This window comes from Euprymna scolopes, chromosome 21 (assembly GCF_053919585.1).
Source record: "Euprymna scolopes isolate OS-2025 chromosome 21, ASM5391958v1, whole genome shotgun sequence".
Taxonomy (NCBI): domain Eukaryota; kingdom Metazoa; phylum Mollusca; class Cephalopoda; order Sepiida; family Sepiolidae; genus Euprymna; species Euprymna scolopes.
Window position 1 is genome coordinate 104589085 of NC_136502.1, and position 16546 is coordinate 104605630.

The 16546-nt window shown below is 35.0% G+C and overlaps 1 protein-coding gene and 1 long non-coding RNA gene across 3 annotated transcripts in view; one reads left to right on the forward strand and one right to left on the reverse strand.

Annotated features, from left to right (window-relative positions):
* The window catches only part of LOC145242651 (protocadherin gamma-A11-like), a 275878-nt gene that overhangs the window by 19353 nt on the left and 239979 nt on the right, over nucleotides 1-16546 (reverse strand). For both annotated transcript variants that reach the window (XM_080105773.1, XM_080105774.1), the window contains exon 3: nucleotides 4443-4548. In XM_080105773.1, coding sequence (XP_079961899.1) covers nucleotides 4443-4548 — 106 coding nt within the window. The remainder of the gene's footprint in view (nucleotides 1-4442; nucleotides 4549-16546) is intronic.
* The window catches only part of LOC145242658 (uncharacterized), a 320876-nt gene continuing 315586 nt past the window's right edge, over nucleotides 11257-16546 (forward strand). Inside the window, exon 1 of the long non-coding RNA XR_013862786.1 lies at nucleotides 11257-11416. This is a non-coding gene — a long non-coding RNA (uncharacterized LOC145242658). The remainder of the gene's footprint in view (nucleotides 11417-16546) is intronic.

A 16546-nucleotide genomic window follows, 5' to 3' on the forward strand; every position in this document is an offset into this window, starting at 1 on the left:
AATTCCCACTACTAACAATTGCTACACTGCTTCCCGATGACTAACATAGACCCATTAACCTTTATCCTCGGGTGACCTCCGGGCCTTGATAAGTGGTGACTACTTTGTAAAAAAAAAAAAATAAATAAATAAAAATAGGCTTTAAATTTATTTGGAAGGCGAAAGAGGATGTAATCAGTTAATCCAATCTTTTAAATCTAACCCTCGCCCCCCCCCCCACTCAGTTCTATTCTCGTACCCCATGGACAATACACGTACACTTTTTTTTCCTGAAAAAGAAAGAAAACATTTTTTTTATCACTAATCTTGTAGCGTAGCTGTTATTTTCATCATTATTATGTTTTTGTGTTTTTTCTTGTGTTTTTTGTGTTTTCTTTTTTGCTTTTTTTTTTTTGCGAATCAGCTTAAATCTTTATCATAAATGACAGATTTATGCAAGTTTTAATACAGCATAAAATGACAATAACTAATGCCTGCACTTTAAGTATCCAAACGGTTAGGATCTTTTATTATTTTTTATCACCTCCGTTGAAGATCAATCAAGGGAGACAACCGAGTGATACTCACTCCTTTTTCTTTTTTTTAAACTTTCTAAATATTCAAACTAAAACTGCTAGCTTTTATTCATGATGTTAATAAAATATCATCCTCTCTTTTTTTTCACACTTTCTTTTCCTCTGTGCATGTGTTGATCAATTTACAAATCGACGATGTCTACTCGTGGTGACTTAATTTTTCTTTTCTTTGTTTGTTTTTTTTTTGTTTTTTTGGCACGACTTATCATAGCCTGAACGCCACTCGAGAATAAGGATTAATGAGTGTAAGGTAGTCACTGAGACAAAAGCTTAGTGATCGTTGGTGTGATCAGTAATGGTAGAAATAGAACTTGTTTATATTGGACTTGAAAACGACCAGGTTACAGTCAGCTAGAAAGCAGACCTGAAGTACAGAGTTTCACAGGCAGGCAGTTTTGGGAATGAAACTTTATTAATGGAATTTACGTATGTATTCGTTTTTATACATTTTCATATATATATATATATATATATATATATATATATATATATATATATAATTATTTTTTTGCTATAATAAATAAATACCTACAGACACTAGTGTTTCATCCTTTCGGGATTCTTCAGTGCAGGCAGGGTGTCACGATTAACACCAGCCGAACGATTCAAACCCCGCACCACGAGACATCTCTGACTCGATTAGCGGAGACTGTATCCATTCGGCTACCATTAACCGCGCGAAATAGCGTTGAATTTAAACATTTTAATTTTTTAAATGTTCATTTACGTCAGTCAGAGAGTGATCTAATCGTTATACGATGATCTATGCATAATATATATATATATATATATATATATATATATATATATATATATATATATATATATATATATATATATATATAGCAGGGGAGGGGCACCCTGCTTTGCCCGGGCGTAAAATACGCTTAAATGTGATATTTTAATTCAGCAGATTTCGCACATATATAATTATAGAGTCGTGATTTCAAAAGTAAAAAAAAAAAAAAACGGTATTTGTGTATCATCAGTTAGAATTGAAACCCAAACCAAAACTGTAGCATTCAAACGTGACACGCACATGAACTGATTAAAAATTAAAAATAAACTAAGATGAATGTACAAAATGTATTAAAACTATTTTTTCAATCTTGACACAATTTTGGACCCCTTAAAAACTATTTTAACAGGCTAAAGGCCCATAAAAGAACGGTCCGTAAAAAATCCAACCATTTGAGGTGGAGATAGAGTTTGAAAATATGGAGACAGGCAGACAGACAGATATATAGCCTTTTATATATTAGACTAACCTAGGTGCCTGGCGTTGCACGGGTGTTTGGAGATGGATGTTGAGCAAAAAAAAAAAAAAAAAAAAAGTTGTGGTAGGCAGACAGGCTCGAACCTGTGACGCAAAGGCGGAAAAGAAAGTTGAGGTGTGTGTAAGGGTGTTGGTTGAGCAAAAAAAAAAAAAAAAAAAAAAAATGGTAGTACGCAAGCAGGCTCGAACCCACACTGCAAACAAGGAAAGGAAAGTGAAAAAAAAAAAAAAAATGGTAGTATGCAGGCAGGCTCGAACCCACACTGCAAAGGAGGAAAGGAAAGTGAAAAAAAAAAAAAAACGTGACACGTATTTTTCTTATTGTACAGAGCGTCCAAAAAGTCACTGAAGGGTTGAAAATCATTGTCATTTTACCATTAATGAATATTTTTTCCTCTCTTTCACATATTTTACAAATAATATTTTGTAAATATATAGATACGTATAGCATTGAACAACGTACAAAAGTTGTGAAATTGTTTTACCAAAATCAGGCAATGCTTTGGCGACAAGACTATCTCTCTCTATGGCAATGTCAAATGACCACCACATTCCCCAGACTTGACTAGCCCTGAATTTTTCTTGTGGGCATATTTTAAAGAAATAGTCTATGTTAACAAAACTCAAACCCTAAACCCTGCAAGAATTGAAGGAAAACATCAAGAATGAGATAAGAGAGTTAAATCACAATCCAGAGATTCTGCAATCTGTCATGAATGTTTCAGAAAGGGTGCAAATATGCGAAGCTAAAAATGGGCAACATTTAAAAGACATTAGTTTTCATAAATAAAGATTGTTTGAATTTTGCTTTTTGTTTATAATTTCCTAAGGTCTTAGAGTGTTTTTAAAATCACAGAAAGATATCATAAAAAATAAAGAGTCTATTTATATTCAAAATCCTTCAGTGACTTTTTGGACATGTTTTACTTAAGCATGGTTAATGTAAATTTGTAGTTAACTGTTCCCATATACTGCTAAGTTCAACGCTTGGGCGACTTAAAAGGTTGTTATAACCAGCATATGCGCCGCCTCTTGAAGTCGTCTTACTATGAAACATTGTGCACACAACATTCAAGATGAGAACAATTGTCCCATTAATGTAAACAATATTCATACACCATCTCAAAAATTCTGAACTGTCATGTGAGTTAGTTTCCACATTCAAGTGTTTTCTTTACGATTTCAGCAGTTTTCAGGATTATCTTGTATAATTTCATTCTTCGCCTTGATTCTGATCCCATGGTGCCCGGAAAACTCGTCCCCGGAAAAAAATTTTTTGCTAGGTAGGAAAACTGGCCCCTTATTTCTTCAGTAAGTGACCAGTTTCCCTATCTAGCAGAAAAGGACCAGTTTTCCAGGTATGGGTTTTCCTAAATTTGATCTCATAGTCTTTTATTCATGCTCTTTGGGACTGTTCCTAGTGCGCCTACAATTATTGGGACTGTTCCTAGTGCGCCTACAATTATTGGGACTGTTCCTAGTGCGCCTACAATTATTGGGACTGTTCCTAGTACTCCTACAATTATTGGGACTGTTCCTAGTACTCCTACAATTATTGGGACTGTTCCTAGTACTCCTACAATTATTGGGACTGTTCCTAGTACTCCTACAATTATTGGGACTGTTCCTAGTACTCCTACAATTATTGGGACTGTTCCTAGTACTCCTACAATTATTGGGACTGTTCCTAGTACTCCTACAATTATTGGGACTGTTCCTAGTGCTCCTACAATTATTGGGACTGTTCCTAGTACTCCTACAATTATTGGGACTGTTCCTAGTGCTCCTACAATTATTGGGACTGTTCCTAGTACTCCTACAATTATTGGGACTGTTCCTAGTACTCCTACAATTATTGGGACTGTTCCTAGTACTCCTACAATTATTGGGAATGTTCCTAGTACTCCTACAATTATTGGGACTGTTCCTAGTACTCCTACAATTATTGGGACTGTTCCTAGTGCTCCTACAATTATTGGGACTGTTCCTAGTGCTCCTACAGTTATTGGGACTGTTCCTAGTACTCCTACAATTATTGGGACTGTTCCTAGTACTCCTACAATTATTGGGACTGTTCCTAGTACTCCTACAATTATTGGGACTGTTCCTAGTACTCCTACAATTATTGGGACTGTTCCTAGTACTCCTACAATGATTGGGACTGTTCCTAGTACTCCTACAATTATTGGGACTGTTCCTAGTACTCCTACAATTATTGGGACTGTTCCTGGTACTCCTACAATTATTGGGACTGTTCCTAGTACTCCTACAATTATTGGGACTGTTCCTAGTGCTCCTACAATTATTGGGACTGTTCCTAGTACTCCTACAATTATTGGGACTGTTCCTAGTACTCCTGCAATTATTGGGACTGTTCCTAGTACTCCTGCAATTATTGGTATAATATTGATTTTCTTCATGCTCCTATTAACATGCCATTTTCTTTATTGACTTTTTATTTCCTTTCCCCACCTCCATTAAAATGAGTTTTTGTTCATGTTCAGATTGGAAAAGGCCAATAAAGTGAACGGTATTATTACTGCAATAGAAAAAAAAAGTGAAGAAGATAAATTGTCTGGCAGAAGACTAACCTGTGATTCCTTTGCTGTCTTCATCAATCCATCCATCCGTGTTGTAGTCAAGCGACATAAATTGTTTCTCTTCCATTTTTTCATCTGTGCACGTATCCCCAATTTCCTGCGCGAATATAAAAGAAAAGCAATTTAAATTCTAACACTTTTTTTTTGGTTTTTGTTATTCCTTGATTTGGAATTTTTTATTTTTGTTGCGACTCTGTGAAAAATCAACATTTGCATAACTACATCATTTTGGGAGAGAAAAAGGCCCAATAAGATTGGCGAGAAAATGCAAATAATTAATGAAAAAGAAAAAAAAAAAAAGAAAAGAAACCCAAAGCAATAATAAAATTTAATAAAACTTTTTCTTTTTATAATGTTGTATTTTTTGTGGTTCGTTTATTATTATTATTTAGATGATGAACGTTCTTTTGTTGTTCATGTTATAAGAAGAGTAAGAGTCTTAGTGTGAGATTAGAGTCTTAATCATGTTGTTCGAAGAGATGCTAGTTGTTATATATATTCATTATGAGTGTTCATATTGTTGAGATGTTCATATTGTAAGAGATGGGATGGAGACATTAACAAATATATATAAAGAGAGAGAGAGAGAGAGAGAGAGAGAGAGAGAGAGAGAGAGAGAGAGTACATAGAAATACACTTTGAGAGGCGATTCGATATCTAGATAGATAGACCGAGAGATTGGCATTTATGCTTTTGACAGTTCTGTATGAAACGGGAGTGTTTATATAACATAAATAGTTTGCCACATATACTTTCTAACACACATTTTTTACATGATGATTTTATCAAATGGTTCTTATACATAAATGCACAATACCTTTTCTATTTTTTTTTTACACGGTGGTCACCACTTATCAAGGCCCGGAAGCCACTCAGGGATAAGGGTTACTGCAAGTACAGCACGTTAGTGTGGAGATTTAATGAAGTGTTTACTTAAGAGGGCGGTTCATTAGGAATTTGTTAACGTTGGACTTGAAGACATCCTAGTTGTAGTCAGGTGGGAAGCAGGCAGACGGAACAGAGTTCCACAGGCGGGCAGTTCTAAGAAAGAAGCTTTGTTCATGGAATCTACGTTTTGATTTAGGCACAGATAAAGAGTAGGGGAAATTTTTCACAGTGGATTCAGCTAGACGGGTGTTTTTCGTGAAGGATTGACAAGGGGGCACCAGAGATTGGAGTTCAGACGAGCACCTGCCATGGAAATAACGATAAAACAAAGATAGGCTCGCAACGTCTCTTCTGTGGGAGAGAGGTTGCAGGTTAGAGAAAAGGGCATCCCCCACTAAGCCACAAAGTCTATTTTGTACTCTGTCAAGGCAGGATAGGCTGTTTTTAGCAGCTTCCACCCAGATATGGCAGCAGTATTCCATCCATGGACGTTATTTAGAAAGGGAGATGTTTTTTTTTAGATACATGGAAATTAATTAAGACAGTTGGAGTCGAGAGGGGGACAGTGACGGCCTTCAGATTGTGATGGCTCCAAGTAGTCGTTGTAATGATGAACACAGAAGACGGCAGTTATGAAAAACATGATGATCATTTATTTCTTCCATATGACCGGTCAATGGCTTTGCATTCAGGAATTCAAAGTTTCTTCTTTACATCTTATTTTTCTAAAATCCTCTCGCTTCCAGATGGTGCCAATGTTCGGTCTGAACCTCTCTGCGTCCCTGGTCGGACTCTCGTCTGACTCTCGTCTGACTCTCCGACTCTCTGACTCTCTCTCTAACTAACTCTAACTTCGAACTCTTTCCTATATTGAGAAATCACATGTATGTCTGGCCAACGTGACTATAATTCACATGTCATCAACATGTGCGATTTGCACGTTTTTGAAACATTCTGATGATCAGGAAATTTCCCATTTTCCTTGTTGTTTTACAAAGGAATTAAACCTACTTATCTAATTCATATAACCCATATTTTATTATTCATTCTACTTAACAATGTGCATAGTTTCCAGACAAATTTGTATTTATCAAATATTTTATCAGAATCAACAATTTACTGGACATTCCATTTAAAACCTATTGTTCTTTAAAACTTATCTCCAGGGTTCGATTCCCGTTTTCTCTAATTTTATTTTCATTTACTAATTCTCTTTATTTTTACTTATATGAAAAAGGGGACAAGCATTTTTCATGTAACAATAAAACTAGAAGGAAGATCTGATATTGCCCGGGATCGAACGATAAACCCTATATCATTCTTTTCCAAACCATAAAACCATCTTATTTCATTTTGATAGCAACGGTTAAGACTGGGAAAAATTTTGATTATTTAAGATGACAGCTTAACAAAAATTTGTTAACATTGGACTTGAAAACGACTGCATTTCAGTCAGCTAGAAAGCAACCTAGTGATATTTTGTTCCACAGGCGGGTAGCTCTTGGAAAGAGACTTTGCTCATGGAAGTTTTAGGTACACAGAGAAAGAAAGGGAAATTATTGGCAGTGGTTGTAGCTGGACGAGTTTTTGTTGTGGATGTTTCACATGGAGAAACAGTAAATTGCGACAAACACTTATCATGGAAATAATTTCGATGTTCAATTCGGGGGGGGGTAATGTACTATCTGTGTTATTGTCATGATATACTCCTTCCAAGCATTAACTCCTTTTTTTGAGAGGAAAACATAGTGTAGCGTCTGTTCTGTAGTCATAATGTAATATTGTCGGGGCGGGGAGTATATATAATGTATATACATGTGTCTTCTAGTGGTTAGCTTGTATGAGTGTGTATGCGTTTGTATATACATGTCACAGTCATCTATAAGACGTGTGTATATACGTGTGTTCATCTATGATCGTCTAGTGTTGTGATCGTCTATCTAGAGTTCATTGTGTGTGTATGTACAATTAATTACAGTTCATGACGGGACAAGAATATACATAAATGTCTTTACAACACAAAGGACGAATTACACTTATTTTGGGGTTTCAACATCTGGCAAAACAGGAACATATGTGGCCCATCTTTGGTCTTGTTTGACGGAAGGCTGCAATGGAAATTTTACCCAAGAAATAACAGAGCCTCGGGTTTTATTTTCGGTAACTTTTTATGTCAGAGTGTTTTCCCCTTTTGAAAGTTGCAATGTTGATTCTGACTATTGCCCCTCTACTCGGAGCCATCACAATCTGAAGGCCGTCTCTGTCCCTCTCTCGACCCCGACTGTTTTAATTAATTTCCATGTATCTCAAAAAGGCCATCTCCCTTTCTAAATAACGTCATCTATTAGATAAATCTTACCTGTCTGCTGTTTAAATGTATGTATGCATGTATGTATGTATGTATGTATGTATGTATGTATGTATGCATGTATGTATGCCTAAAATTTTCAACAGAAGCGACGGATTTTCATGAGATTGATACCGTTTTGAAGCTCGACTCTTCGGACGACAAATATAAAAAAATTGGCTAAAACCATTAATTCCTTCACCTTTACTGGGTACTTTTTTTACAAGGAGGAGTCGCTTTTTTCGCCGATATTTTCGATTGACTATCCTTAATTTAAACCTTCGCCACTTCCGCTTTAGCAGTGGATGCAACGGCAAAGACGTCACGTTTTGTTTTTCTCGTTTTTTCCTTCTTCGCGGTATGGGTTTGAGCCTGCCTGCCTACTACCACTTTTTTTTTTTTTTTTGCTCAAAACACCTGGACAACGCACCCAGGTTAGTTAGTATACGTTAATAAGATAATCACCTGATGTTTTTACATGTCATTATTTTAAGTTGTCAACCAAATTGTTATGATTACATTTTTAAGTTACATTCGTAAATTAATGTAAATAAATATTTATTCTAAATATTTTGGTTATTCTAAAACATATTTTAGCTGACAAAACTTTTAAATAATCATAATAATTGTTGACCAGCACACCTGACAATATCTAACAATATTACTATCCTCCTAGGCATAACCTCTTCTCCTTTGGGGGGTGCGATGTAACAATGTTCCTTTTCATATATACTAGCAAGAATATTTCCTAGTCCCTTTATAAAGATGTATGTGTGTATCGACCTGTCTATAATAAGAAATATTATGAAGATCGTTCCAAAAGTAAAGCCTCCTATTTTTTAACTAAACAAAGTGAAGACCTATGGAGACGGAAGTAGTGCCATTAAAACTAGCGTCCTCTTGTGCTTCCGAATTTATTTTTCTACATAGTCACCACGGTTCTCAACATAAATTTGCCACCCTCTTTGGATGTGTTGGCGATAACAGTCCGGAGAGCACTTTGTTTCTCACCATCTTTATCGTTATTCAACAAACTCATTTCCAAACTGTGCTGACATCAACTGCGTTGGCTTCGTAAATGTGCGAATGTTGACCGGTTCAATATTTTCTGCATAGTGGTATTCAATGGCGCATCTCTGCTTCTGACGCACACCCACAACAGGGGTTGTTTGCTTACAGTCTCACACCGTCAATTTCTGCAACTGAGAGATGAAGCTTTAGGGTCATGAATGCATAAGTTCATTCATCATAACAATGCAATTTACAATCCGTTCTGATCCATTCGGGCGGAATAAAAAATAGGAGCCATTACATTTGGAACATCCCTTGTACTTTACTAATCTTTATGAAATTTGAAAAATAGATCGTAGATATAAAAAGCAGACTAATGTGCTTTAAATACTTAATTTGGAGGGGGTAGTGTAGTATCTGTTTGATGGTCATGAGGTCATTCTCCCAAGAATTACCTCCTTTTTTTGTAAGGGGGAAATAGTGTAGTATGTAGTATCTATTGTCATGATCCATCCTCCCATGCATTTTATTCAGTGGGGAAGCAGTAAAAATATCGGTTCTCTTGTCATAAGAGCATCCTTCCAGGTATTACTTCCACTTTATTTCATTGCGGGGGGCAGTGTAGTATATTTGCGTTTATTTTCATGCCATTATCTTCGGGCTACGGGGAGGAGTCAAGTGCATTTTTTCATTTATTTATTTATTTTATCCCATTTTTACCCCAAACAGGCACAGTACCACTTTGAAGTAGGGGGCTACTATCGGGGATATAAATTGCAGGGCTAATATGAAGGGAGTTGCGCAGCAAGATGTCTGTTCACATTGCACTTGAACTTCTGCATGTCAGTACAGTTGGGAAAGCAGAATCCCGGAAGGGAGTTCCAAAGTCTAGCAGTTTTGGGGAAGAAACTATTGGAGTAGAAGGCTTTCTTACATCTAGGGATCTCTACTGTGTAGGGGTGGGATTTAGCTGCTTGTCGGGTTTGTCAGGGGTATTTATGTTGATGGGGTACAAGTGCTTGTAGTTTGTCAGAGTATTCACCATTAAAATACTTGTAGAACATGCAGAGGGATGTAACATTTCGTCGATGGGACAGAGGCTGAAGCTTAGAGGACAGTTCAGAACCTATCAGGTTGAGGACTCTCTTTTAAACCCTGTCCAGAAGTGAGAGACTAACTAGTAGCAGATGCACCAGCCCAAATCTAACAACAGTACTCTATACATGGGCGAATAGTGGCCTTATACATTTCTAAAAGATTATTCTTGCACAAAATGACAAAAATAGCTCTGATAGGAAGAGAACACGGTGTAGATCATCCCATAGTCTGCAAGGATATCCATTAGGTCAGTTATAAACTTTCTTTTGGGTTTGTTTAATTCAGACACCAAAAATCGTTAGTGTAGAAAACGTCATCATTAAAATATAAAAATATAGAATAGGATAATTTTCTGATTTGATTTGGTGTAACTACTTTACTTTATGTATTAGATGTATGCATAAATAATAGTTTGATTTTGATTCGTCTGTTGTGTGGCATATCAATCGCTTTTGTGTTAATGCTAAAACACATCGCCTATTTTCTCACAGCATTAATTGTATGCGGTTATCCATTAGGCCAGTTACACACTATGTATTTGATCTGGATTTGTCAGACACACAAAAGAGTTAATGTTAAAAAAAGTGCCCTCGTTAAAATAAAAAAATAAAATTTTCTCGCTTTCTGTCGAATAGGAAATAGAGTAAAAGACATTCGACGATCATTTCAGTTCTTGGAACATTTCCAAGCACAGACGGGGGAAAAAATGGACTAAATTAGAAAGCAATTTTTAAAGAAACCGAAAAATTACTAAAAACAAAAGAAAGCAAAGAGAGAGAGAGAGAGAGAGAGAGAGAGAGAGAGAGAGAGAGAGAGAGAGAGAGAATATGCAATAAGACCAATTTTTGGAACAATACAATCTGATTGGCTTTAACTGGCGACTGACAACTCGGAATTATTGAACACATTTTTAGTATAAAATTCGTTCAATTAGGTCAGGTCAAAGGCCATCCAGAGAGCAATAAAAGAACCCCTCCCCCCATCACTTGCCAAATAAGAAATTATCGATTTTTTTTTATTGCAAAGCAAAAACAATTTAATAAAGAAATGACAATCCTCATTCGATGTGAAAGTTTTTTTTTTTCTTTTTCGCGCAATCGAAAACATGCTCTAAAACCACTGCTCCCATTTTTTATTTAATAAAAGCTAAAATAATAGTCTAATCCGATTACGAGCATCGTACTATGATGGAGCTTCAGTGTCTGTCTAAAACCGAACTTATGTCACGATTCATAAAGATGTTAGGTGTTATTTTTCAAGTTTTCTCAATCTCAACTCTGAATGTTCGGATCATGGATCTTCTAGATAAAACGAGCTAAATTATGTTTCAAACTATGTCGTCATCAACTATGCATGGCTATACTCCGTTTTAACATATGACGTCATTTATGACATCATCCATTGTGCATGGAAACAAGCAAAGTAACAAAACCCACAATATTTTTAGTAATATATCTATAATATTTCTCTAAATCTGTCTAGTCATGCCAATTTTTCTCGGAAATTACTGGGCCGATCTGACTGAAATTTTGTATGGATCTTTACTATGCTAAGGTGCAGTGAAATAAGTATTATGATATCTGTTTGATGCACAGTTAGAGATGAATAAGAATGAATAAGGGTTAGTTAATTTTTAAAACTTTTAGATGATATCTTGTCGAGTTGGAGCACTATATGTTTTGGTTTCGATTCTATCTGATTGCACCCTAGTCATTTTCCTCATTTTTTTTTTTACTTTTGAAATCACTAATATATATTAGGTACAATATAATAATCAATAATCGATAGAGAACTGACTCTATAATAATAAATATGCAATTTGAATAAATTAAAATATATTTAAGCGTATTTTACAACTCAGCAATGCCGGACACCTAGCTAGTGCTTATATAAAAGCATTTCACATATTATTTATCAACAGCACCTGTATAGTGGCCTAGTGGTTATAGATATGAACAATTGTCAAGATGGTTGTTGATTCGATCGTTGGCTTGGGATGAGTATTGGTTTAGCTACATTGAAGACCTCTGATAAAGCAGAACACTCCGTTCATAGATGGCATTATATATATATATATATATATATATATATATATATATATATATATATATATATATATATATATATATATAAGGGTGTGAGTTCTGTTATAGAAGCGTTGATTTAATTTGAATAAAATAAAATACGATTCAAGTGCGCTTGAAAGCCAAATTACAACGCAATATTACGAAAATAAACAAATATTTTACTTGTTTGAAATTTATAATTTAAATATATTTCGGAGTCAAACTCCATCCTCAGTATTTTTTACATATATTCTTTTTTTTTTTTTACTTTCTTGCTATGTTGTAAAGTTGGAGAAGGAAAAGTCAGTTAGTAAAGATCCGTGCGTTGTCTCTCAGCAAACCGAATTTACTAGCTAATTTTTCTTTCTCCAACGTTACAACATGGCAAGAATATATATGTAGTCTTAAAAGTGTTTCAGCATTTTAACGTACATATAAAAATGTTTTGGCTCCTCAGCAGTGCTCATAAGATACCACCTCCTTTAAAAACGAGAACAAAAACGTTCCGGATATCGGATCTAGTTTTTTTTTTTTTTTTTTTTTTTTTTTTACTTCAGAATAATTATTTTGCTTACCTATTCATGTTATATACACACACAAAGGGAGACCCGACGTTGCTCGGGACTGAATGAGGATGAACGAATATTCCACGCTTCCAATACTTTTATTGTTATCGAAATCGGTAAAATTGCCTATTTGTTATTGAAATCGAGGCAATTGTGCATAAAACGGGTGCTTAACTTTCATACACGCTGATAGGCGGCGTCCGCGTCTGTCAGTTGAGATATGGAAGCAAAAAACTGATACAATGCTTCCTCTAATTGAAAATGGATACAATATATAAAAATACGGAAACTTTTGTCAAACTATTTAGATATTTTAAACATTTTTTTATCAATTATTTTATTTTTCATCACATATTTTATCAAATAACTATGTTTATTTGAATTAATATGTTATATATTTTTGTCAAACTATTTAGTTATTTTAAACTTTTTTTATCAATTATTTTATTTTTCATCGCATATTTTATCAAATAACTATGTTTATTTAAATTAATATGTTATATATTTTTGTCAAACTATTTAGTTATTTTAAACTTTTTTATCAATTATTTTATTTTTCATCGCATATTTTATCAAATAACTATGTTCATTTGATTAATATGTTATAGATTTTGTCATGTGAAATATTCACATTTTAAAACTGTTAAACTTCTTTCTTTTCCATTGCACATTCACCTTTTTGAAACTGCTGAAACTGTAAAAAATGTGATACATTTATTGTTTTCTTTGCATGTTTCTCGAAATCAATATATTTTTAAAATATCTATATAGTTTGACAAAAAATCTACTATTAATTTTATACGCTGAGCCTTTCTGCTTGTGTGGTGATAACAATTCTCAAACGCATTTGTGATGTTAGGCTTATTAAAGTGTTAATTTTGGTTAAAATCAGACTTTTCTTTCCTTAATCAGATATTTTCGATTATCGATTTTCGATACTTATCGGAAGTATTCTGAAAAAAAAAAAACATGTTAAGAACACTCCCAGACACATAAAGTACATTTGTGTAAAATTTTCTAAAAATCGAACCAGCTGTTTTGGAGTCGATAGGAAATGCACACATATACACACAGACAAAATGTCTTTTATATATAAGTAGAAATATTCGTGCTCAATGCATTCTTAGATTTCTAATTATAGTATGTAAAAAAAAAAATGCATGTTTTTCGTAAGTCCCAACCATGGTTTCACGCTCTTCGTGACCTTCGGTTGACCCGAGATTTTAAAATAAATGTTAATTTCGTTTGTTTTTCTTTTTTTTTTTTACCTTTACATCTGATTTTTATTCAATCGATCGGCAGTTAATCTTCATGTAGATCGATTTTTCACAGCCGATATTACTGTCTTGTGTAATTTAACAAAATTTATTTTTATTTATTTACTAGTTGGCCGCCCGGCGTTGTCCAGCCGTAAAATAAGCAAACATATTCTGTCTTAATGTATACAAAACTAAGACATGTACATGCGAGTATTATGGGTTTTTTTTTTTTTGTTTTTTTGTTTTACACAGTGGTCACCACTTATCAAGGCCCGGAAGCCACTCAGGGATAAGGGTTATTGCAAGTACATTACGTTAGTGTGGAGATTTGATGAAGTGTTTACTTATGGGGGCGGTTCATTAGGAATTTGTTAACGTTAGACTTGAAGACATCCAAGTTGTAGTCAGGTAGGAAGCAGGCAGACGGAACAGAGTTCCACAGGCGTGCGGTTCTAAGAAAGAAGCTTTGTTCATGGAATCTACGTTTTGATTTAGGCACAGATAAAGAGTAGGGGAAATTTTTCACAGTGGATTCAGCTAGACGGGTGTTTTTCATGAAAGATTGGCGAGGGGGGAACAGAGATTGGAGTTCAGACGAGCACCTGCCATGGAAATAACGATAAAACAAAGACAGGCTCGCAACGTCTCTTCTGTGGGAGAGAGGTTGTAGGGTAAAGAAAAGGGCATCCCCCCACTAAGCCACGAAGTCTATTTTGTACTCTGTCAAGGCAGGATAGGCTGTTTTTAGCAGCTGCTGCCCAGATATGGCAGCAGTTTTTTTTTTAAACAGTTCACCTTGTAAATAAAACAAATATACTTGAGCTGAGATCGAAACCAAAACCTAAAGGCATTGAGTTAAGTACGATAACTATTAGGCACGCTTTTTAAAAAGTATTTTCAAACCTACCTTATCTTAACATAAGGAATCTGTAATGTGAATGATGCGTGCATGCGCATTCATGAAACAGTTGACAAGGAGATAAAAATCCGATGACCCCCATGTACCAATTTTTCAATTTTGACCTTTTAGCAGCCATTTTTTCCGGATGAAAACTGATTAAAACGTTTCCCACATGTCTGAATACCATATCTACCAAATTTCAAGTCTGTAGATCAAAATTTTGTTGAAAAAAAAAACAAAAAAACTATGTAGTGTGAAAATTGTCCCCCACACACACACATTCCCACTTTTATGGATATAATAGATTTGGCGCTTCCACTCTATCATAACGAAATTTTGTAGTCGATAAATGGAGTTTCCAGGTAAAATAAACAATGGTTTATACTTGGTTTGGTTTGGTTGTTTTGTTTTTTCGGTTTGGTTTGGTTGTTTTGTTTTACTGGTGATTTTGAAGAACGATTTTTTAATATAGTATATTTGATTTTTAAGTCGTATTCTATTTAACCCATAGTTGGGACCCTAACAGGTGCTACCACTCCGGTTCAGAGTGGACCTAGGAGCAATGGCAATTAAAGGGTGGCTCCACACTCCCTAAGGCCTGCAAGCTGGGGCCTCACCATCGGATATAGTTTAAGGTCATATCCAGGACCGTAATTGTTTATACTGATTTTTTTGTCAATTCTAATAAATTACAGTATTAGCTTCCTAATTATACAGTCGAAATTACCTGAATATTACTGAAACAACTTTAATCGTGTTAGCAGTTGAAAAATTGCAGCCATCTTGTTTAAATCTAAACGGAAAATTACCCCCCTTTTGAACTCTCCTGTGTCTTACATAAACAAATACGATCGTTTTCTTCAAATTTTATTTTCTATTTTCTTTAATAAATAATTTTCTACCTTACCGATTTTCGTAATTTTTGGATATAACCATCTTAAAAATATGAGGAATATGTAGATACCATCGCTTGCATGTGAAATTCAGTTTTACGATTTTTGAAATTTCGTTCCAATAGTGTAGAAGCAGCATTGATTTTTTATGTTGCGTTCATAGTAGTTATTTAATATTTATTCATCGGATTTTTCTTGTAATTACTATCTACGCATCCTTACAGATATTTCTCTCTACTATCATATTGAATTTTTTTTGTTTTTACATAGGCATAACCACTTATCAAGGCCCAGAGACCACTCGAGGATAAGGGTTAAAGAATGTACAGTAGTCAATTGGACAATATAGTAATCGTCAGTAATGGAAATTTGGTAAATTTGTTAACTTAAGTGGAACGGCTCATCAAGAATTTGTTTACATTGGACTTGAAGACAATCAGATTGTAGTCAGCTGGAAAGCAGAAAAACGGAAGACAGTTCCACAGGTGTGCACTTCTAAGAAAGAAGCTTTGTTCATGGAATCTATGTTTAGGTTTAGGCACAGATAAAGATTGGGGGGAATTATTGATAGTTCTTTCAGCTAGACGAGTGCTTCTTGTGAAAGTTTGGCGAGGGGGGGAAACCATAGATTGAAGCTCAGTCAAGCACTTGCCATGAAAAGAACGATAAAGCAGAGAAAACTCGCACCATTTCTTCTGTGAGATAGAGGTTGCAGGGAAGAGAAAAGGACATCTCCTACGAGGCTACAAAGTCTATTTTGAACTCTATCAAGGCAGGCCAAGTCCTTTCTAGCAGCTCCTGCCCAGATGTGGCAACAGTATTCCATCCTTGGACGTACCTGGCTCTTATATAGATAGAGAATTGCATCGGCGGTGAGATATGTACTGGATCGATAGAAGGATCCCACCATTTTTCCAGCGGCCTTGGCAACAGATTTGATGTATGTGTTCCATTTAAGATCAGGAGTAAAGGTCAAATGTGTGTGAGTTCGTTCCCTATAGACTCATAAACGGCTGGGCAGATTTTTATGTAATTTTACTTTATGAATCTGGCAGTGTTCTTAAAT